Source organism: Lasioglossum baleicum, chromosome 3 (assembly GCF_051020765.1).
Source record: "Lasioglossum baleicum chromosome 3, iyLasBale1, whole genome shotgun sequence".
Lineage (NCBI taxonomy): Eukaryota > Metazoa > Arthropoda > Insecta > Hymenoptera > Halictidae > Lasioglossum > Lasioglossum baleicum.
The window spans coordinates 5,521,419-5,545,355 of NC_134931.1; the positions used below are offsets into that span (position 1 = coordinate 5,521,419).

The 23,937-nt window shown below is 39.5% G+C and overlaps 2 protein-coding genes across 3 annotated transcripts; one reads left to right on the forward strand and one right to left on the reverse strand.

Moving 5' to 3' along the window:
* Positions 1-62: 62 nt before the first annotated feature.
* Positions 63-22,404, forward strand: LOC143221937 (uncharacterized). 2 transcript variants are annotated; one of them, XM_076447617.1, is made up of 8 exons: positions 63-555; positions 1,985-2,179; positions 7,543-7,824; positions 17,677-17,810; positions 18,308-18,814; positions 19,140-20,201; positions 20,282-20,737; positions 20,949-22,404. In XM_076447617.1, exons 1-8 carry the CDS (start codon positions 432-434, stop codon positions 21,126-21,128), a joined length of 2,940 nt encoding a protein of 979 aa, XP_076303732.1. In that variant the 5' UTR covers positions 63-431; the 3' UTR covers positions 21,129-22,404. The 2 variants fall into 2 exon arrangements, with proteins under 2 accessions (XP_076303732.1, XP_076303733.1); XM_076447618.1 differs by lacking the exons at positions 63-555; positions 1,985-2,179; positions 7,543-7,824 and adding an exon at positions 7,861-12,098.
* On the reverse strand, positions 22,389-23,751 carry LOC143221946 (transmembrane protein 70 homolog, mitochondrial). Its single transcript, XM_076447633.1, has 3 exons — positions 23,427-23,751; positions 22,875-23,231; positions 22,389-22,626 (listed from the first exon to the last, which is right to left on the reverse strand). Exons 1-3 carry the CDS (start codon positions 23,538-23,540, stop codon positions 22,408-22,410), a joined length of 690 nt encoding a protein of 229 aa, XP_076303748.1. The 5' UTR covers positions 23,541-23,751; the 3' UTR covers positions 22,389-22,407.
* Between the last annotated feature and the right edge of the window lie 186 nt (positions 23,752-23,937).

The window sequence follows — 23,937 nt, forward strand, 5'->3', positions numbered from 1 at the left end:
CGCTATCGACAGAGATACCAACTATTAACACCAACACAAACGTTGCGTCATATTGCGCACTGTGTTCCGAGTCGTGTGTCGCGAATCTCATTTTCGAAAGTGTACGCACACACATACCGCGAACGTGAAATCAAATCATCGGCCCGGGAAACAACAGTGTAAATCACGAAACGACAATTCACAGTGTTCATCCGATGCGCTTAGTTTTGGCGCGTGTGGTTGCATACGTGTTGCGTGACTGTCGTTTCACGTATCTGTGTCCGCTCGGTAGGTCAAAATGGCGTGAACCGACCGTGCGATTTTAGGTTATCTTCGCTCGTGGACAAATCACGGCGGGACCAGGAATAAAGGCGCGCGACCGCACGCGGTTTGGATCTTCCGATTCGAGTGTAAATCGCGATCCTTCACGTGCGTTTTCGAGATCGAGTTACATGAGTTATGAGGACGGAATGCCCGCAGGCGGTAACAGTCGTTTCCGCGGTTACCCAGCGCGGATGTCCGAGCGTCAACAACTCGCGCTCCTTCTACAAATGACTTCACAAGAAATCGTACCAGGTGAGTGTGACAGCCACTTTCATTTAAACAAACACTCGCACTATTTCCCTCGAGACCCCGCGAACACTTAATCGATTATCGAACGATATTTATCCCCCGTGTCATCTCCTACCCATCTATCTAGTCTCCTATCGTCGCGTCGGACAGAGTTTCAACATATTGCAATGGTGTTTATTCAACGCGTATACAGACTTACGTGTCTGGCAGTCAAATTCACTGCGATATAACATTACATACTACCTATCGCACGTAGGTTAGTCCCCAGATATATGCTCAACAACTCGATTACATGCCTTCAATGATCCCATTCATTCATTTCTAGCCCGATACACGAACAAATCACACTTGCACAAATCTCCACACTGCCATGTCTTGATTAGCCGTAGTTTCCCGCTGTATTGCTTTGTCGGAACAATCTGCAACACGATACCCGAAGCTAGTTATATGCCACAGACGAGAGTTTGCTTGTGTTATGTGATTGCCCAGCATGCTTAGTTCTAAGGAACGCCACCTAGGTATTGCAGCGTGGAGGGAAATTTAAATTAATCAAGTAAGCTCGAACGTAATCCCGATTGCAATGCACCGTTTTTGTGTATGTGCATTCGGGCGACGTTTATGGTTGCAAAAATTAAGTTCCGGCCGCTAGAAAAATTATAAGACAACCGTGACATTTTAAAATTTTAGTTTTAAAAGCAGCATTAAATGATTATGGCAATATTCATAAAGGAAAAAGGGGCAGCGGTGTAAAGTGTAAACACACAATTTCTTTTTTAAAGAGAAAATCCGGAAATACATATATCGATCATAATATACTCTCTAGATACGATGTATATGTAGAAAATTGGAAAATTGATATGCAATATACACGTTTAATTATTAGGTGCGGTTATTAATTTTTTTTTTATTGTTAGCCGAATATTAACGCTTCGGGTAGTATCGGATGAACGCAGAATCTTTTGGAAGTACTATAATACGTTAGTCTCTGTGTTATCCCGCATGCTAACTTCTCAATTTTGTACAATAATCAATGTACGCTCGAGATCCTGCTACATGAAAATTATCTTGATACCGACACCGATTGCCGGTAACTTGTTACAACTGCAATTTACAGTAGAAGGCGTTAATGCCAACACCCACTCTCATAGTTTAATCCATACGTTACATTATTCTTTCTGAAGAATTTCCGATTTGAATTTCAAATAAATCTCTATGCTTGGATAAACAAATGGTAACTGTTTAGTAGTACGTGTCTAAAGAATAACTTCTGAAAATATATTTTATATTAGACCTTTTTAGCAGATATAGAGCATTTACATTATATGTATAGCTGAAATATTGATGTAGGAACCCGAGTTGAAAGTAAATTCACTTATGAATTACATAATTTAATATAAAGTTGTTTTGATGATCGCCAACGTATAATTTTTAGGTGGAAATCGAACAGAAAATACAACGTCCAGCTCTACCTCAAGGTCGTCGACGTTGCAACAACGAGGATCGAAAGGACGATGGTCTAGCAAAAATGGAGAATCGACGGTCCACACGCCTATCAATCGCAAAGAAGATTTTCGCGTTGGACAGATGCTCGTAAACGGATATGATCTCAATGCTAAAGAAACGAGCGGTAAGTAACCCATATTTTCCGTTTTATTTTATTTAAAAAAATAGGATTTCTAAATCTATGTAATTTTGATAACTGTACTCACACACCACACTGTATACACACGGTCTTAGATTTATGCAAAACTACATAGGCTTGTAGAACTCAATGTCCTAAATAACAAGCGTTGTTTAATTCCTTGATATTGTTTAAACTTTTTGAATTACGAGGGCCGAAAATGCAGAGCCAACTTTTTCTCGCAATAATGCGACTCGGTATTTTTATATGCTAACCTTTGAAATTTAATTAAAATATTGCTCAGACGATGGTGTAGTTTTTCGATTGTTATACATAATTTAAGATAGCAGTTCGTATTCAGCTTGGCTGACGTTTTTCCTCTCAGTCTGATTTTTCCACATCGGTCATCAATTTTTGCCGAAATTTATGTTATTCGATGTGCACGATGTAGGAAAGTGGATTCGGACTTTGGTGATTCCGATGACTAAATCGTTGACTCGTGGGTGACGAATGCGGAATCCCTATTATAAGAAGACAATATCTGCGTAAGATGTCTAATAGGGTATTCACCAGCATCCTAGTCACAGGTGCACGACATCCTTGTTGTTCAGGGGTAGCGAAGGGATGAAACATCTACCGTTGGGCTGGGGAGGGGCAGCAGACAACTCTCGTACAGATCAATACTTGAGACAGGGCCGCACCGTTCCACATAGTTTTTCAGCTGACAACTTAAAACATACGATTCCCGTTCTCTAACATTTATGGGTAGCAGACGTTATACCTCGATCCATGTGTTTCCCTTTTCAAGATGTCGATTAATCCATTACTGAATGGATCTATAGTCATCCAATATTGGACACTTACCGTGTACTAAAACTAATTGTAGTCACCCTTCAACATTTCTAATTCATTAATCATTTTTGTTGATTTAAGTATCTCGACATATCCTGGTTTATAATTCGTCGTATATTAATTTCAGATAAATTGAATCGTAATAACTTGTTGTAACAGCTTAACACCCACGATTTCCGTATTTTAAGAATTCTATGGTACAATTCATTGATATTACCACTTCGTCTAATAACAAGAATATATGTGCCTAATAATCAATAACGTTTCTCTCACGAGAGAGTCTTATTCTAGTATAGTAATCATTCGATAATTAGCTGCCAAATGAGTGCCCGATAGAAACGCCCCTCACTTGTGTGCAATTCTCACACTCGCGAACGCATCCTACTCTGCCGCCCTGAACTTTATACGAGGCAACTTTTCGAAAATTGTGTCTGGGTGCTTGAAGTATGTCTTAATTTTCATCTGGACAGAAAAGAAAGATAATATTTTTTTAAATTCCAAAAGAAGGGCTAGATCTTTAAAAAATATCTTTCTTCTTCTTTCTGTGTTTTCTTAAAGCAAGCAAGTTCAGTAAAACAGTTCTAGTAAGATAGATTTATAAATCTCAATGATCTCTCTCTGCTAATCTCCACGGCGGCGTTATAAAAATATATTTGGTTTGCTCACGTACTGTGAATTTCACATTTTATTGACATTTTTCAAAATTGCACCGGTGCAAGAAATAACTATATTTTCCCCGGAACGTTCCCGAGTGAACAATCATTTCCACCTGCGTTTAACTGCAAGATAATGCCCACGATAAATCTAATGTTTCCACAGAGAATTTCGAACCCGGGTTTAAAGGCGAAGGTTCGGTTCACCGTACCAGACATTCTTGAGGAAGTAGCCTTTAAAGCCTGGGGGCGTTGGATACCCATGCATTTAATGCTGTACACGTTATCAGAAATCATTTTTTCTATTTCACTCCAAAGATCTTACAAACTTAACAATTTAACATTTAATTCCATAACAAAAATGAATTACATTTTTACGTGCACACTATTGTTCAAATACATTTCACGATTTTATCCATTCGTTTTGAGCACTATGTTCCATGATTTCGAATGACATTATTCAATTCGTCAAAGCACCGAGAATATTACAGGAAATTTACATGTGCAGGAACCGGGCATTTCTGTAATTTATTTTGAATCTTTGAGTCTACTTTATACATCTTTTAATTTTATGTGGCACTTATTGCATTTATCTATTATTTGGGAAATAACCGCTTTCGGTTTAAATGTGCTACATAACACAATTAAAGCGAATGAAAATTTTATCCAATTGCTGGGAGGAGGCGGCGGCAGTATCGGGCGCCGCCCGTGTCCTTAAAGAGGATAGATCACTGAAGAAACGATGAGTCCGTTGTTTATCGTCATGCCATGTTCAAACTATTTCATCTACGAGCTGCTTATGCAAATGAGAATACCATTTATTCTACACAGCATTCACCCCACTATTATTACATCATTTCCCAAAATCGTCGAATAGACCGAAAGTCGCCGAACTTTAAGCTTTTGTTTGCGTTCTCACTTTCGTTAAATAATGTGCGTTTCCGTCTCACGTATCGTATATAGACCACGTTATCGTATATTAATAAATAGGGATTCTATTAGCAAAATATAATGGTTTCGTGCAAAATTGGAGTAACAAAAATGAAGGGATTGTACCAGAGAATGCGACGTCCAATCTTTGCCCTTATATGTACTAACAGGAGATATCGATCGGGAAGAAAACCAACGAATGTCGTAACTTCGTGGTAAGGACTATGCACTACGAATTTGCTAGACCACGTGACTTTCCTATTCAACTTTATGGTTAACATGTCTTTTGTACGATTTTCGACGACAATAAAACATAACTTACACCTTCTTGCACTAATGTTGTTAACATGGCAACGTCAGGTTCGTGTATCTCTGATTTGTTTTTCGGAAGAAGACGCCTGAAGTCATAATAGGTGCACACCCCACCTCTATTGCTTCAGACTTACAACATAGGAGTGTACTGGATAGCTATTATGACTTCCGGCATTTTCCTTAAAAAAATAAATCACCGTTCATACAGTTGCAAACACATAATTGTATGATATAAGTAACAAAATATCACGATCTGCTTCTTCAAGAAAAATAATATCGGTATTTTCAAAAATCCTCGCCGCTTGAAGAACCGTTAACAGTGACATAGATACACATATTTTTTTGTTAAACGTACCATCGATAAGAAACGTTAACAAAACTGCAACAGGCAAGGCTTTGATGCTCGCTGCACGATAAGAGATTAAGAAACCGGAAAGAGAAGTACATAGCAGTGGGTCGGTATTGTGAAAATCCTATTGTTGAGGAATTTCAGGCCTCTCTACGATTTGTCCGTGCCTCTGTCAACAGACAAACAAAAAACGTTTGCCACAAAAAAGGTACAAGGTGACTGCGACAATCATTACAGTCCATCGTCTTTAAAGCAAACGTTACTTTTCATGTGTGTAAATGTTCAGAGAGTATATCTTGTCCCTTTCGTATTCGCTAGTAAACCACACGTCGGCCGGGCAACAGTCTTCTCTTCATCATAGTTCGGTATGTATTCTACTGAATCGCGTTTTCACTTTTCCAAGAGTTCGTTTTCTTTGTTCTCTCTGTTTCGTCTTCTCGGCCCTGTAGCCCTTTCAATAGCCTTTCTTTGTATTCGGTTTTCCAGCTTTCAGAACATGTGCACGATTATTTTAATTCGTTACAATGATCGCATTTATAATAAAACTGAGTATGTACAATTTGAAACAGTAAAAAATTTTAAAAATTTAGGAAGCAGTACTCAGTACAGTAATAATAACAACGTATAGGATGATTATAGAATTTTCCTATGGACTCTAAAAATATCTCAGAGTTAAAGGTAGGGAAAGAGATTAACGAAAGGAGCATAAAGTTTACTAAAAATGCGAGTTACAAAAGAAACAGGTTCGCTTGTAGAACCTAACTCCGTTTCCTGCTAGCCCTTTATGCAGACTCGCAAAACACAGCACTTCTTCGTTGCCCATGTACCGTGTTATACGAGGGGCGGCTCAATGTTTAAATCATTTTGTTTCCGGTTAACGATTGGTATAAGGCGAAAACGTGAACAGGAATAATTTTTCTGGATAAGAGATCGCCGTATCCGAAAATAGGGATTAAACATGGTGCAGAAACGTGGTGCGCTTCTGCTTGCTACATTTGTGAGTGCTCGTACCCTTCTTCTACAGCTCTATTTGGCACAGGCCGCGCGAACACGCTCGAAAAGTAAGCGATAATACGACTGGTGTGCTGAGCGCAGGAGCGGCACGTGAGGAAATGCTGCCACCGACACATGTGCGCGCACAGGATATAGCAATAAAACACAGCCGCGCCGAGATCACACACACGGGTCACATGGTTACGCGGTGGTGTCGGTGTGACTGTACACATCTCCACGGGTATCGTGAACCGTCTTGTAGAACGCACAACCGACAATGTCGTTGGCGGGATCAGCTTGGTTCCGATTGGCGAGAGAGAACGTTCGTGGCTCACCGTTGGTGGGGCGGCGCGGGGAGAGGCGGAGCCAATCGTCGACATAGCGACGCAACATGGCCCCTAGTTCGCGAGGGGCCGTGTTCGCGTGCACGTCGAACACGTACGCGTACCGACTTTCCCCCGGCGGACCGACAGATGTCGCCCTAACCGCCTTTGAATCGTCAAGATCGGCGTGACAATTGGCCCCTGCACAAGCAACGAATAAACGAAAACCGAGAGGAAACCTGTTTATATCGCGTAACAAAAGTCATATCGGATATATACCGCACACGGTCGCGGCCACGTGAGAATCAGTTTCGAAACGAACACACCCCAGTGCCATCGATACGCGTCGAGCTTTTTAAAAGGACACCCAACAACAATGATATCTCATTCATCAGATCACGCAGCATCAAAAGTCTCGCTGTACCGTGAACAGTCTCTCAATTTGAAAACGACCAGGCTCGTTCTTGCCAATTGATTGTCACTCTGAGCAAACCTTTCGTGCGCTCTTCGCGGAGACAGCGTCGTTGCTAAAGGGGAGAGAAAAAGTACTGCAAAACCCGAACCGTTTTCTTGACATGTGCACATTTATTTAGAACTGTGCAGATACTAGTCAAATATCGCAGAGACCGGAGTGTGCAGAAAGTGTCATTCTATTTGCGAGTTTAACGGCTTGCAGAGACCCTCGTGTTCATTTAGTGTACGTAAACTCTACAGACCGTCGAGTAAAAATGAAAATATTGAAACAATGTGAGGGAAATGTTCGTTTGCTAGGAATATTTAACGAATCAATTTATATCGTTAGCAGACACGTCTATGTTGGGCCGAACTTTCTTTCCTTGTGCCATTTTTTCACTATTTTCTAGTTTTCCTCGCGAGAGAGATTCTTGAGAATCTATTTACGTGAATCGCAGGAGCACCTGTCTACGTTTTTATCTCCGTTTTTATTTGTGAACACAGATACCACAAGTGCGACTTCACCTGATGAGAGTACAACCTTTACTTCTGATAACCCATGCTCTCCAGTTGAAACAAGCGCAACAACGCCGTCAAACGAGCAACAAGAACAGGAGAAGCAACAACAACAACAACCGCAGCAGCAGCAGCTTTACCAACATCACCATTCTCAATTTCAACAACAGCAGCAACGTACGACCGGAAGTGCGCCAGCCGCTGCACTGCACGTTGCTGAGGACAGTGGAGCCCCCTGTGAGATGCGGAGGACACCACCGCAAAATAAAGGTGAGTTTGTATGTACGCATTTATACAGGGTGTCTCGACTGACTCGGTCCCTTTAATTAAGTATTTAGTATCCCTTTTTAATTAAAATATAATTTAAAAAAATAATATTATTTAAAAGAACAACTGCGAGAGAAAGATTGGTAAAGAAGTTCATTTCAACAAATGCGCAAAATGATCGAAGTTAATGGATATAATTTCAATCGTTTGTTAACTGATCTTTTTAGCGATTTAATTAAATTTACTTTTGTTGATTTCTTGTACTCGAGACTAACTGAAAATAAGGGATTACATGGTTATGATGAAAATATACAGTTCAACGAAATGTCGATGATCCTAAAATTTCGAAAAGTGTCTTCATATTTTAAATTAAATGTTTAGATGTATTTTTGAAGTCTTTCAAAAAATTACATATTAACGCACGTTTGTAAAAAAATAAGTACACGCAACATTGGAAAAGTATATTCGAAAATATATTGCATATTTTTCTAATGAATCAAACGGAAACACTGAGCATAGTTGAGATAATAATAAGACCTGTGGTTGAATTTACAAGCACTCATTTTTTTATAACATTCTGAAAACGATATTACAAAAGTGTTGTAGGTAAGTATATAAATACTCATGTTGCGGTTTGTCTGTATGTTCAATAATATCCGGTTCTCATCCAAGCGAGTTTCGTATTTCATCAACGATTTTTCAGTAAATACTACAAATTGCGAGAATTCGAATTGATAACATTATCTGAATTATGTATTCTCAGTAGATTTTATTGGAGTAAACCCGTGCGTTGGCCATTTTAAAACGATGAAATTAATATTTTTTAAGGAACATTCATATAGTATCATCCCCATTATTTAAGTATGTAGTTTGGCAATTTCATATATGTATAATTCCTATTAAGTACCAGTCTTATACTATACGTATACCTAAATTCAAAGGTTCTACAGTGGGAAATTTTCTACGAACTTTGACGCTCATGTCTTGAAAACTTTACACAATATTGAGCTGGTGAGCATCAAACTGTAGCTCGTTTACGAAGTTCTTGAAGGGAACAGACGTGTGTTTCCAGTTGTAATTGTTGTGTTTAGAACAGCTCGTACGTGTAAATACTGTACCGTGTTTGAAAAGTGAGTAAGCACTACAAAAACTTACAAGTCGACTGTTCAAGGAGAAGGTCTGGCTCGCGTGCGTCGGCCTCTGTTTTCGACTGTGTGCGCACATAAATACGAGTGGTTGAACGCTCAGCTGACTATGTTTAGATGACGAGCAGCGGACGTGCATTACTCTAAAAAAATTAATTGACACGGGATTTTTTCATTTTCACATACTCCATCAAAAAAGTCCCCCTACACCCCTTAAAATGGAGTAACTTCTTTGAAAGTAGATCGGACCACTTGAGCTTCCTTTAAGACCTCGCAATGATTAATTTGCCACATAACGTGTAAAAAATTTCTAAGAAAATTGTAATTGACAGAAATTACAATACTGATTTTACAGATTTTTATCCGAGCCTCAAATGAAAATATTAACCCCTTCTCATATTATAACGAGTCAGGTTAGCGATACTGTGAAAAGCCAATACCGTTTCTTTATTATCTGACAAAGTTTCCAACATTGAAAGCAACTCACATTTTAAGGTCGTTAAAATCGGTACCATTTTGCTATGTCGGTGTTATAGATCCCTGGCGACACGAAGTCTCGTGCGATGTCTGGACTCTAATCCGTTTGTAATTCTATATGATGTCCGATCTACTTTGCAATTAGTTTGTGCTTATCCTTCGTGTGTGGTTTTATCTTTTTACCGACCAGTTGGAAGTACAGTTACCGACACGATAGCTTTTTTTAGCAACCAGTTTACCAATTTGATAATTATGTCAAAGAAAAAACTGAACAACACCTATAGTATGTATGACAAAGTTAATGTAGATGAGGAAAATACAGTAACGGTAACTGTTAAATATTAGCAGTAACTGGTAATTATTTATTATAAATACATATACACCAAGTGTGTAAACAGTAGGGACGGCGTGAACTGCTACTGTTGGATCTCTCGTGATTCTATCACGTTCGTTCCCAATCACGGTGATTATTCACAGTGTTCTTCGCGCAAGTCTCGGAGCATAACCTGTATCTTTTATATTAACAAAATTGCGAGTTACATCGCATTTTTATCAAATTTATTAATTTGTAAGACATTCCTCAAACTATCATTTGCATTTCCTATAATTGTTAAGTAATACATTGGTATTCTGTAAAACATAACATATACATACGTAAACATGAAAGAAGTTGTCTGCACTTTTATACTATTTACATAAGTATTACAATTTCGAAATCGAGAGGAAGAATTAATTTCTTTCTTTTCTAAATACTGAAATAATGTACGGAAAAATGAAATTGGATATTTTTTATTTTTATCATTAAATGAAGTAAGTTTACGTTATATACAGAAAACGTAACATAATTTTAAATTTACTTTATATGTATGCAGATATTTTTATGCAAGCTAATTGATGTATTTAAAAAAAGAATTAATTCAATTGTGATTCTGCGATCACTGTGATAAATCACTGTTAGTGATTTTGCACGTCATCACTAGTAAAAAAAATCGTAAAAAATATGTATCACAAGAAGAATCAAATGGAACGGTATACATACCATGAATTATAATTATAAAAATGAATAAATATGGATATGTGTAGATTATATATAGACACTCAATAGAAGAAATTCATTGACTGTTATTAAAATTATCGTTATCTTAATCTACATCATTCTGTCTATCAGGAAGCTATGACGAGCAAGAATCTCGTCCAGAATGCAATAAAATTAGGTTTGCTGTAATAATGGGCGTAACGATGGGTCGTTACGTCTAGAAAAACTTTCTAATAAAAATACTTTCTTACATTACTTCTCATGGTTTGCTTTTTGAAAAAAGATGCGACAATTTTTCCCGTCTTAAGGGGACAGTCTTATGTAGACTCGGTAAAAAATCGATTCTTCTAATTGTATCTTTCAAAAGTATAGAATCTTAAAAATACTTTTCCAAAATTTTATGTTTGAAGTCACTCAAGTGGCAATGTTATAACGATTTCAGAATAACGACAGAGTAGCGCACGTGCTGTTTCTTCACATTTCGCACTGAGAATGCATGGGGGGTAATTACACCCCAGATGAAGGCTAACTATGTGTTTATTGTAGAAAAGATAGAACCAAGAAACAATCAATTAAAACTGTACAAAAAATTGTTCTGTATAACGAAGGAGTGGTTAAATCCATTGCAAAACGAAAATGCTAACGTCAAACGTATCGTGAATTTGAAAAAGCTGATGAAAATAAAGTTTTGCAGCGTCTCGCACGAGACTGCCCCCTTAAGGGATTTTCGAAAAAAGAGCCGTGCAGTTTGTGCACAGTGTGGATACGGAGGATCGTGTAGTCACCACCGATCGGTAATAATAGCGACCGATGTGAAGGCAGTACTTAATTAGACGTGACATTCCCGAGTAGTGACGCGTCGGTATCGTATACGCGATGCAGTATGCCCCGCCTGGTAGAAGTTGGCTGAGACGGAGACGCGGCGACACAGTCGCGAGTCAGTTCCTCTCTGTCTTAGCAGCTAGTGTCTTCGGTCTGGCGTGTTGTGTGGGAGCCGTGCGGGCCACTGCGGGCAGCAGTAGTGTACACACGCTGCTGCCGCGGCTACTGAACTCGGTTGCCTGTTCGTCGTTGTACTCTCGCATCCTCGACGGTGATACATCGGTAGAGGCATTTCTGTCCGCGAACTGGGTCCCGCGATATTGTTATCCCAGTGTTTAGTCTAACTGGCGAGCAAACAGGTATGCCCGCGGGGTTGACCACGTTCCTTCTCGTTGCTGCGGATCCCCGCTGCTATCGGATGACCCAAAAGTACCGTTTGCTAGTCGAGCACTGACGACCACGTGGCTTGGCGCGTGTTTCAACGCTACTCCGACGTGGACGTGTCGACTCATGTTCAACGCGTAATTGTTGTCTTCGGTCCGCCGTCGTTTCGGTACATACTCGCCTCGGCGCGTTTGGCGATCCTTGCTCGAGGAACAACGGCGTCGTCGAAAGGGGAGTGTCGAACCTTGGAACACATCTTCTGGTTTTCGCTGCCCGAAGGAGTGGGACAAAGGCAGACTTTTGCAGAGGTGAGCGAGAAACCAGCGCGAGAGAGTTGGGACAAACAAAGACCGAGATGGCGCAGAGCGAGCGAGTGAAAGAAAGAATGAGAGAGGGAGCACGCTGGCTGGCAAGTATGTATGTATGTACATTGGACACGTTTGCGCTCACAGGCTGCGTCCATCGACACCACTAGGGTGATCGCACCTCCGAAAGGGGTTTATGTTGCAGTTGCTGCAACCACCTCTGTGCTATTTTGCAAGTTTGGTGTGTCATTATCGCCTTTGCACCTGTTTTTCTTCGCTCTCTCAAAATGCACACACAGAACGTGTCAGACTATAAGATACAAGATACGTTTGCAAATAAATCGTGCGAACGATATCGGAGTCATTCTGGATCGCCGTTGACAGCGGGTATTAATCGCGAGTCAGCTCGTAATTAAATGGAGGACCTGTGAATTATTTAACGGCGGCAATTAAAAACATGCCTAGCGAGATTAAAACCGGTTGCGTACTATGTCTGGCGCATTTCGCGGAACTCGTTAGAAACACGATACAACGTGTCCTGTGCTCGCCTTCAATGTAACGAAATCTTTTACACTTTCAGCTCGCGTGATATGCTAATTCCTCGTAATATAAATCACGCGACAGCTCCGGAAAACGATGACACATTTGAAAGTAATATCGGGACTTGACCTTGATACTTTGATTTAACGCGTATCTCTTAGCTGTGGCGTCAGATTGCTAGATTTAAATCGGCACTTCATTTAGCGGACGACCATCGAGGAGGGCTGTTTATCGCGAACTTAATGGCATTCATAGAGTGTTTGCCACCGATGACGATGACGTTGATAATTAGCTTCGAAAACATTTGATTTTCTATTTCGAACGATGTTTACAGTTGATCGTTGACAGAATCTCCTTTATTTTGAAACGATCAATCGCGAGATACATATGTCGCACACGTTTACCGACGACTGTGAACCGTACCAGTCATGACCCACATGACATCGCATGTAGAATTATGTTTGTCGCGAGCTGGGGCAAGTTAACGAACTTCTTTCGCAAACAGAACCCGATAAAGCGTGTCATAATCGGCCGAAGGAATGTTATCTTTTGGAGCGAGTCGTGAAGACACGCGATGTCGATTCTTGTTTTGAAAGGTCAGGAATGGAAAAAAATACTGAAACGGTTTCGGTTTGAATTTCTGCAGCAAAGTAAAACGGTTGTTCACTTGCATCATTTTTCCACAGAACTGTGTCAGCATTTTCTACGAGCAAAAGAAAAAAAATACTATCTAAACATAGCCTCTAAAATATTGAATAAAACATACACTATCTATTTGATAGTTGTCACGTTGTCAGACCTATGTTTAAATGGTATTAACGTTAGCGAATATTACAAGTCCTATAGTGTATCGAACAGAAATCAGTCCATTGTTATTTCGTATAATTTTCTAATTATCTTTTTATTTTATTTTTATTCGTAGAATATTCGTATACATATGCGAATCTACAGGGTAGTCCACCTAAATATCTTCTTTAGTTGTGACGTGAAAAATATTTTGTATACAACTAGAATGGCACTGTTCATAAATTTTCAAGTTCACTCGTCAATTTTGAATTTGTATTATATTCTTGTACGATGCAGATATTTGCAAAAAATGTTTGTCTGCATATTCTGGTAACGTTAATAGTTGACCTTGAGTGACCTTCGCTCCTCGAACTGTCGTAGGAAATTCATTTTCAACAAATTGGAAACGTATTTGTTGTATTGCCATAACTAAAAGTGGCACTCAAGTGGCTGCCTTTACGTGGACCACGGATAATTATCACGCTTCTTGGAACCGGTCTTATGGGACATAGATATGTCTATATACATATGTATATGTTACATATACTTAACAAACTAATCTGCGTTTCTCATTCTATCGCGAAGACATTCGGAGAAAGGACAGACTGTAACTTGTACAGATAAATAACTGTCGCGATAAAACTCCTATGTATATCAGTTCTCCGTGTGCCCACAAATACATATTAATAATACTGAAAGCGCATTTCTAAATATCTTATCTATCTTCAATATTTGATTTCTCCCCCGTTTCGCAGTGTGCCAATTATATATACTTGGATCGTGCAGGATTGTAAGGTATCGGTTTCGCCTCGTTATACATATCTTTTTGTAAACACTTATTCGTACAATTTTCATCGGTTGTTATTTTTTCATAGTCGTTTCAAGATGGCAATCTTGTATTATATGAAAAATAGAACAATGAACAGTATCATAGGTACTAGAACGCGTTAAGTGTTTGCGTTTTCTTATTGTTATCAAATGACGTTAGTCGTTTCTGTAAAATGTAAACAATATTATCATGTTTTATAGTTTTAAGTTCTTCCGCTGATTTGGTTGAAAATAACTGAAACGTGGTTGGCTCACAAAAAAAGAGTCTCATTTATCTCGTCTACCCGGACACCTCATAAATCAACAGCTCTACTTTCGTTGAGTAACGCGATCATGATAATCATTTTCTTTTAACACTTATCTGATTCGCGTCGGCTACAGATGTTGTTGAATTACACATTCAATTTTAAATTTTATTTTTCGAACTATCTCACAACCTCGACAATTTCTCATTTGCATTAACCGTGCTCTCCTAATTCTACAACGCTATATTAAATCAGTAGTTCTCGGAATTCCCCCTGCCTCTATGAGCACACCGTTATGTTTGCTCGTCGTTTTCTGAAAAGAATGTTCCGCAAATATGTGCTCTTTTCTTAGAAATAGAATTATGCTTGGCACGTTGGTATTACGGATGATAGTATCAACAAAAAGAATATTTATTAACGACCTTCACTTATAAATAGTTCTACAAACGATCAATCTTACTTAACGTTGAAAAAACTCTTACAAAGTAAGCAGCAATAATGGTCATAAGAATAGTTACTATTCGCCGTACGACAGATAAAAGTGTAAATATGTGTATATACTGACGGAAAGGAAAATATGGAATATTCAACTATATGTATAATTAGCGTTGCATAGATAGTTAAAATTAAACGAACTCGAGGAGATTGTTGGCCGTAAACTGACTATGTATTGAGTATCACAGTGCATGTAAACGTCACTCGGCTAGTGATTCCGTAGTCCTTAGCGCAAGAAGATCACTGTGGATTTCGACCATGAATATACATATGCAGTTGACCGAAATCGAAAGCAAAAGTCGCACTCCGGAGAAGCCGCAAGTTTACGAAGCTATCATGTCTCACTTTGTAGTTGACCGTGGTAATTAACAGCGACGATGATCTGCGTTTCGACAGGAACGACACGCGGATATTTAGATAGTTGAGACATTATTTATAGTCATTTTATTGCGGAGAATGGTACATAGTTAGCGCCTTAGGGCTACCATTATGGTAATCACGCGCGTCGAAGTGATCATGGGTACATGTGTTCCTTGAGCGTTAATTATAGAACTGAATGTTTGTAATTTATTTTGTACCTGCTATAAATGACCGATTTAATACATCTCTATGCTGATGCACTCTGTCACAGTAGAGAATCAATAGCATCTAGTTTAAGAAGCTACCGCTTATCTCGAAGCGGTTTTGGGTCATGTTCTTGTTAACACATGTTAGTTTAGTGTATGATAGTTGTTTCGTATTGTTACAAGAAGATATTGAAGTGCAAGAAGTTACTGTTACATCCTGAATGTGCAATGAAAACAGAGCATACGTAACGGCATAGAGGCAATTACAACATTATTCGAGACGCCCGGAGCGGGATAAACCGTGTAGGGGAAGCGTAGACAACTATGGCAAACTGCAACGTTGCAGGCTACTGTTTAAGTACCATAGGCTCCTTCTTTAAGAGAATATCAAAGCTGCATCAATGTTTGCTTACGCTTATCAGGGTATTCACCCGTTTTTCATGCGATGTCAGAAAATCTAACGAAGAGAGTCACAATCCATGAACAAATTTCTAAAACATATTACATACTCGTCTCTATACTTACTAAGGGTAATTCGCTAATATTGTGCATGAGCCTGTACACAACTATGAATTCATTGACTGAGTTGATGTATTTTCGGCCACAATATCCGAGAGCGCCAAGTTCCATTGGCACGATTCCTTCTATTGCGAAGTGGATTGAACACAGAGAGAGAGAGAGAGGGAGAAGGCATTATGATCAATGACCAACTAAAAACGATTTTATAGCACGTGTTACACGAGGTCTCATTGACGTGTGTACGGTTCAACCACGTATTGATTTGAATTCTGTAATTACAGTGACGTTGTGTTAACTCAGAGATTCAATTACATATTGATCGAGCAGAGCTTGCGTCAACCTCCGCTTTCAATATTGCACGATATCTTAGAATCTCTCGGAGTGAGCTGTCCAAGTCACAAATTCATTCACATATTAATAGACCGTTTCAAACGTGTATTGCAAACATTGAAGTTTTACTAAATTCTATTCTGAATTTCGAACAATCGTGCCTTCAATATTTGTGTGACTCGAATCCTACAAATCGCTTTATTATTGCACGATTTGGCCGACACATGTATTTCTTGACGCTCCGTTTTTAAAGCTCGATAACCATTCATGTACCATAAATCTCAAGATGCAACGCTGCAACATAGTGGTTAAAACAGGTCTGCTTGTCGCACGATCTCCTTGGGTCTGGGTTAGGTCCTTTTCGGGCTGCCTTGTTGTGGGTTTCATGCCCAGATGCAAGGCGGTGGGCGGTGGCTGCTAGTTTGTCGAATAACTGCCCACATCTTGTGACATGTTTTACAATCTGTCATCCATGTCATCGCCCCTTGGGCTATTTCTGTACACTCAAAGGATTCACGTATACGTGTAGACGCATAATAATGCTACATATTTACAAGAATATACTTGCTCACTGTCATTTTACATCGTTCATATTATTAGATCGCCCGGTTTTAGGCGTTCGTGGTCACTTTTAATTTTAATCCTCTCACCAATCAACATTTTAATCTCATTTTTTAAAAATTAGGGAGGCTTTTACTTAAAAAGACGTTTGCCTCGTTCACGCGTACACAGGAATATAGATACATACGTAAAAGAACGAAACATTGTTACTGCATCCGTCTGTTTAACAAATGTAAATTTCCAAAGGAGCCTTGAATAATGTTTCTCCGAAAATTATGTGGTGGGATAAACAAGTTTGGGAACTCTTACATACTTGCTCATAAATTATTTCGTAGTAACAATAAGGTAATAACACCGGTAAGCAATACGTTTATGCGACCGGGTGGCTATGCTTTCAATCGACAAGTGGCAGTCAGGTAGCGGCACATTGTAGCGACTCGAATAAAGAGTTTAATGACACGGTTTCCTGTAATGCGATCGGCCAACAAAAGACCAGTAAAAGTATCGATTGCGATTCAGGGTTCTCGCTTCTTCGTCGAGCTACCCGGGGAACTTGTTCTCCCAGAAACCTCGTGATTAAAGACTATACCGCCGATGATCGCAACCAGCGGCTCATTCCCTTGCGAATCTTTCTTTGTCCTCCCCTCTTCGAATATGCCCTCCCCCCCTCCTCTAATCACTCTTTCTCTTTCTTGTCGGCTCTTTCGTCCTCTGTCTCACTACTGTGTGCCGGAGGAGTACACTGGTTCCGTGGAATCTCGTTCCCCGGCATTCGGTCGTTGTTCTCGCAATTAACTAGTGTTTTGTTCCCCGCAGTTGACAGATCGGGAACCGGGCAGTCTGGAAGCTCGCCGAGGGTGACGCTTCGACTCAACCAGGTGCGAGGAGCAAGGGATGAAAAGAAAGGAGGGAGCACTGCTAACTCCCGTCAGGGCAGCATGAACGCACAGGTATTCTTTCGTCATATTTAAACTGCGAATTTTATGCATTTATGGAAAAAATGTGTAGGTGCAATTTTGTAGAATGGTGAAAATGATTTTTAGAATACCAGTCTCCATCCTGTATATCCTCTACATATTTTCAAAGTTGCATCATCATATTTCTCTATGCAATGATTAACCCTCAGAACCAAGGTTGCCATATTTTGCGGGTACAGGGAACCCAGCCCCTTACCGCTGCGCCCCTCGCCCAGCTGCGCGGCGGAGCCCGTCTTTGCACTCTTCCCACTCTGACGCGTACGGCACGCGTCAGCTCCGCCGCTCAACTGGGCGAGGGGCGCAGCGGTAAGGGGCTGGGTTCCCTGTACCCGCAAAATATGGCAACCCCGCTCAGAACTCGAATGACGACTCTAGGACGCTATTAAAAATTATCATTATTAAAAATTTCATTTGCATTACTAAATTTGTTTGTATTTAACGATTATAACATCAAACATTGATAATTGCAGAATCAAGGTCAGATGGAAACTTCAATGAAGACGTCAAATGTCTCGTCGGGGACCGTGAATGCTGTGTCGGGCTCAAGCACGTCTGGGAACACATCATCAGCAGCGAACGACAGTGGCGACGTCTATGAATTCAAAAGCTCAAAGGAACCGACACCTGTGCGAGGTGCGAGCTCTTCGCCGAATCCTAATCCTGAGAAGGATAAAGATGGCAGCAAGTCTGCCAGCGGTCAGGGAAGCCAAAGCGGGAGTAACAATGCCTCTACCACCGGTGGCCCGACGACATCTTCCGGCGAGACAACAACGACGTCGAGTCCTGCTGACGATGCTGCCACTGTTTCGGCGTCACCTTCGTCCAAGCGTGCCTTTGAGGGCGACAATGTCGAGGAACAGGACGAAGAGAACCGCAGAAAGAAACGCAAGGACTCGGAGCCTGTGAAAGAGAACTTGAAAAACACAACAACTGGAAGGCAAAGCACTGGCAGGAATACTGCTAATTCAGGGGAAAAAGTATGCATCATTCACTATAGGGCAGCATTGTTTATCAATGTCATTATTCAACACACTTGCTTGTAATGGCACTACAGCACAGTGGGCTGTAAACCCGTTTCTCGTGGCCAAAATTAAATTTTTGAAGTTTTTTATTTGGAAAAAATATGTACGGGAAGATCACTCTGAAAAACACAATTCAGGAATTCAAAGTGAAACCAATTTCTTTGATTTGGTATAGAGTAACAGCAATCATCAATATCGCGGTTTATAGGTTGAGAAATGTTGCTGTAGGAAATAGGATACTAAACTGTAATAACTATAACAGTTCTATTCCTCGTTTCAGTGCACAAAATCCGGTAAACAGGGGTCTGGAGCAACTTCTGGTAAGAGCAATCAGAACACAACTTCCATTAGTGCAGACAGGAAAAGTCCCAGTACCGCTTCGATGGCGAGTAGTCCAAAGCCTTCGAATCCTTCTGGTTCAACAACGAACACTAAAACAACCACCCCGGCACCGCCCGAGTCTGATGGCGAGGACGATAGATCGAAAGGTTCTGACTCCACTTCAGCACCTAAAGTACCACCTTTGAAGATAGTCATCCCACAGAGTAGTACGTCCGAACAAGAACAGGGGAACAGAAATGGGAAAAACACGTCCAACAGAAGTCACCAGCTGCCGTACGTAGTGGCAAGTTCGAACAGCAACGATTCCACGGATAAAGATCAGAATCAGTCTGCGAGTGGCACAACGAGTCCTACGGAAAGTGGAAATAGTACGAAAAACGAGGACAAAAAAGATTTCAGCGGAGCTTTGCACGGAGAGGAAAGATCGACGCATCATCAGAGAGTGCTTAGAAGTTCGCATAGATCTAGCAATGGTAGTAATGGCTCGTCAACCTTGAAAGAAACATCTGCCTCCACCGGTAGCGGAAACTATCCTAATTCGTCCCCCCTACCTGCAACTGTTTCGACGGATCGTTCGAATAACTCATCGCCGCAACAACGGCATCATTCGCCAACGCCTGAAGCAGCTGGTACTGAATCTAACAAGTCTAGTGCAGTGGAAACCTCGAATAATAGTACTAGTTTAAAAACCAATACCATGATGGAGAAGTCCGAAAAGAATGCTGATACTAGCGGGAAAAGTCAAAAGGATAGCAATGTAGAGAGTTCGGAAAGCACGTCTACAACCACTTCGTCAACAACGTCGAATGTAGGTACCCCGGCACCACCTGTTGAGCTTCATCCCAGAAAAAGGAAAATGAAACCTAATAAAGAAGCACAGCAAGCCGCTACTGCTGCGTCCAATGAAACTTCTGAAACTACTAATGCGGGTCCAGAAGTACATCCGCACGATCAGCCTATCACCAATTGTTATCAATTGTTTCTTAACATTCGGAAACAGGTATGATTTTCACGAATTCAATGCTGACTTCATTTATTTATTTATATATTGTGGAGCAATAATAAATTTTCTTATTTTAGATCGAGCGAAGAAGAAAGGGCCTTTTTCCAGTCCAACCAAAACCACCTCAGGGTTTTAAAGACTATTTAATGAATCGTTGTACATATGTGTTAGCCGGGAATGCGAATAAAGAGCCGAACGTTAATCCCCCGGTCGGATTACAAGGGGCCATGAAAGATTTATATGTCGAACAAGAAAAAGAAAGATATCGACTTAGAATGCAACATGTTGTTGAAAAGGAGAAATTAGTTTTGTCAGTGGAACAAGAAATTCTTAGAGTACACGGCAGAGCTGCCAGAGCTCTTGCCAACCAGTCTCTTCCTTTCTCTGTTTGTACTATATTAAAAGATGAAGAGGTCTATAATGTTATCACGCCTGAACAAGAAGAGAAAGATAGAAACGCGAGGAGTCGATACAATGGCAGACTATTTTTGAGTTGGTTGCAAGATGTGGATGATAAATGGGAAAAAATCAAGGTAAAATATTAGTGATTAAAATATTTAATGTGACCTGATTAATCGCGTCGACATTCGTTATTTCGCACAGTGTCCTTGATTATTCAGGTTAGATTAAGATATATTACGTAAAAACCAACTGATAAGCAATTCGTGCCTGTCAGTTTAAAATGGCGTCATACATCAAAATTTGAACAAGACGGCTACAAATTACAATGGAATGTCATTTCAGGAAGCTATGTTACTTAGACATCATAACGAAGCCGAATCGTTGCACGCAGTACAAAGAATGGATTGGGAATGGAAGCTGAAGGAAGTTGGACTATGTGAATTCAAAGCAACACCACAAATAGAAGACATGCATGTACCGATGGTTCATGTTTCGGATGACTTCGATTTACTCCCGGCTTAGTGAATAGTGACTGATTGGCTGGCTTTGCGTAACTGCTCATACGATTTTGCTCATTTTCAATCTCTACTGTCCCGAACAAAACACGAAAGTGTTCATTCTTTGACATCTAAATTTTACTTAAAAAACACGATACAGCTACTTCGGTTCAAATTAAGATGAATGCTAAACTTAACATCGATCCTGCAACGTCCCAAAGACATCGTCTAGGCCTGAGGCATCGACGAGCTTCACATTTTCATCTGGATCTAGAAGATACCCTTCACAATATTCAGCATGAGCATGTATGTATACTGAAAAAAAGAATATCGAAGATGCTAATTTCATTGCGACTGAAGTTATCAATTTAGGATCTTCTGATTTGTCTAGCTATTCGTAAATTTTAAATAGGAGATTAAATTCACTCTAATCACTTTTATGATAGTTCGGTTGGGAATATATCGTCAATGATGAGTTTTCAGAATGGCTTCTATGAAACCGAATACTCACTCACCAAAACGTAGGATCGATAGTACTTGATTTGGCCACTCAATCTACTTCCAATAATGCACTTGTAGATGTGACAATGTGTACAGTAATCGATCGTGTTCGAATAGCGTGCCTGTCAGTGCGTGCGTGCATATTTGGAATTATGTCGAAGGTAACGACTATAATCTGTGATCTCTCTCGTAACGTATTCGCCACTCTTTTACGGTTATCAAATTGCGTTATATTGTTTTTAAAACTGTTAGTATATCTTGAGACTGTTAAGGAGACAACTTGACTCTCTAATTGGCTAACTTAGGTTACCCAATTGCATTTATAGATTTATTATTTTCTTGAAATTGTTCATGACATACTTCTTTTTCAGATTGCGTTATGTTGGTAGAAAAGGTATTTTAGTATTTATAGAAAGTAGAGAATTAAATTAAACGATCCTCGACCAATTGTTTAACTAATTATTATAGTTAATGATTGAATTAAATTCGGAAGTATCGTTTTTAAATTTATTCGAGGCAAAGCTTTACATACAACCTAGAGAACTTTTCATACCAACACAATACACAATTTGGGAAATATGTATAATGATACCTAAAAAGGTAATGTTTACACATTACACAATTCATCCATTTTGTGTTGTAATCATTGCGTACTGTATTTTTTCAGTCCACAATGTCGACATAACAATGTATTGTATATATTTTGTACCTAGAAACTTATAATAGATTTTAAGTAATGTATTAAAGTATAGTTTTAAATTCGGAAGGTGTGTAATAAATAAAATTGTTCAAACTTAAAATTATTAATTTTGCTTCCCTTGATCATTCGGTAGTGTTCTAATTTTTTCTACATCATGGCTTAAGTGAAAATCTATTGGCTTATAATTTCCCATGATTTTATGGTAATATACAAGATCTGAAAATCCTGGTTCATTAAAAAACAGTGGTTTTCCTTTTACGTAACAAGTTGTAAATGGTCCAGTTACATCCGGCACATCCACGTCATCCTCACTAAATTCAACCTGAAACATTTCATACACATGTTGACTACAAAAGTATAAAATTTAAGTATAGCCTGTGTCTCATGAGAAGAGATCTGGGACAACGGGTTACATGTGAAGTAGTAATGGTAATCTTTTCAGCGAATAGCAAGAATGTGTGTGACACAACTATATGTACCCGACCAATCAGTTTCTTTGTGAATTCCTTCTGAGTATCTTCTTACGAAACTTAGACAGGTAGAAAAAATTTAGAAAAGTGTTATAAATACCTTTCGTCGTTTGAGGAGTACATTATACATCTCTGCAGTATATTTGTTTTTCTCAGGATTATAATACATATCAATTACATATTTCTTTCCAATAATATAGTGTATCAATAATGGAGTGCACATAGTATAAAGGGATATAAAACACATTAGTCCCAATGATACTTCTGGATGATCTAGTTCCATACATTTTATATAAATAGATGGCTGAATAGCTGCAGTTGCGCATGTAGTTGTTAAAGATAAAATTTTAACATTACGAAGATTCACCTTCGATTTTCCTGAATATATATGTACTTCATCCGTTTCATCATTATTCTTTGTGTGTACATATTTGACTTGTAACGTCCCAGTCAGTTTCTAGGGTAACAAAATTGCTTACATTAAAAATATACTAAAAGGTTATCTAAAAAAAAGTTATGCTTCTGTTATTGACATGCAATAATATCGTAAATAATACATTTAAAAGTAATGAAAAAGTTTGCTTAAACTTATGACATCCGAATTCAATTCTTTATCATCTTAAATTCGTAAGTTAAAAAGAAGTAGTCTAACCTTAATATTGCCAATGTTGCATAGAGAAGGTGCAATAGGACGTCCTTGCGAAGCAAATTTTTGTAAGCATATTATTCTTTGCATCGAAATGTAATTTCGAAATATGAGAGACATTGTTGAGAATCGTCAGTGTCTATATCAGTCTATATTAATTATATAAACTTGCACGTACACATACTAAGTATATACATACATACACTATTGAACATCTATAATCTATACAGGGTGTCCCAGAACAAGTGTCGTTCCTTGAAATGGGAGGTTCCTGAGACCATTCTAAGGGACATTTTCCTTTGCACCAATGTCAACTGCGGCTTTGTTTAGGAGTTATTAACGAAAAACACGGACCAATCAGAACGCGCCCTGGGCCGCCGCGCCGTCACGATGCGATGTTACGGCGTACCGCGACACTCGCTTGCCGGCGCGGCTTGGCGCGCCGGGCCAGGGCGCGCTCTGATTGGTCCGTGTTTTTCGTTAATAACTCCTAAACAAAGCCGCAGTTGACATTGGT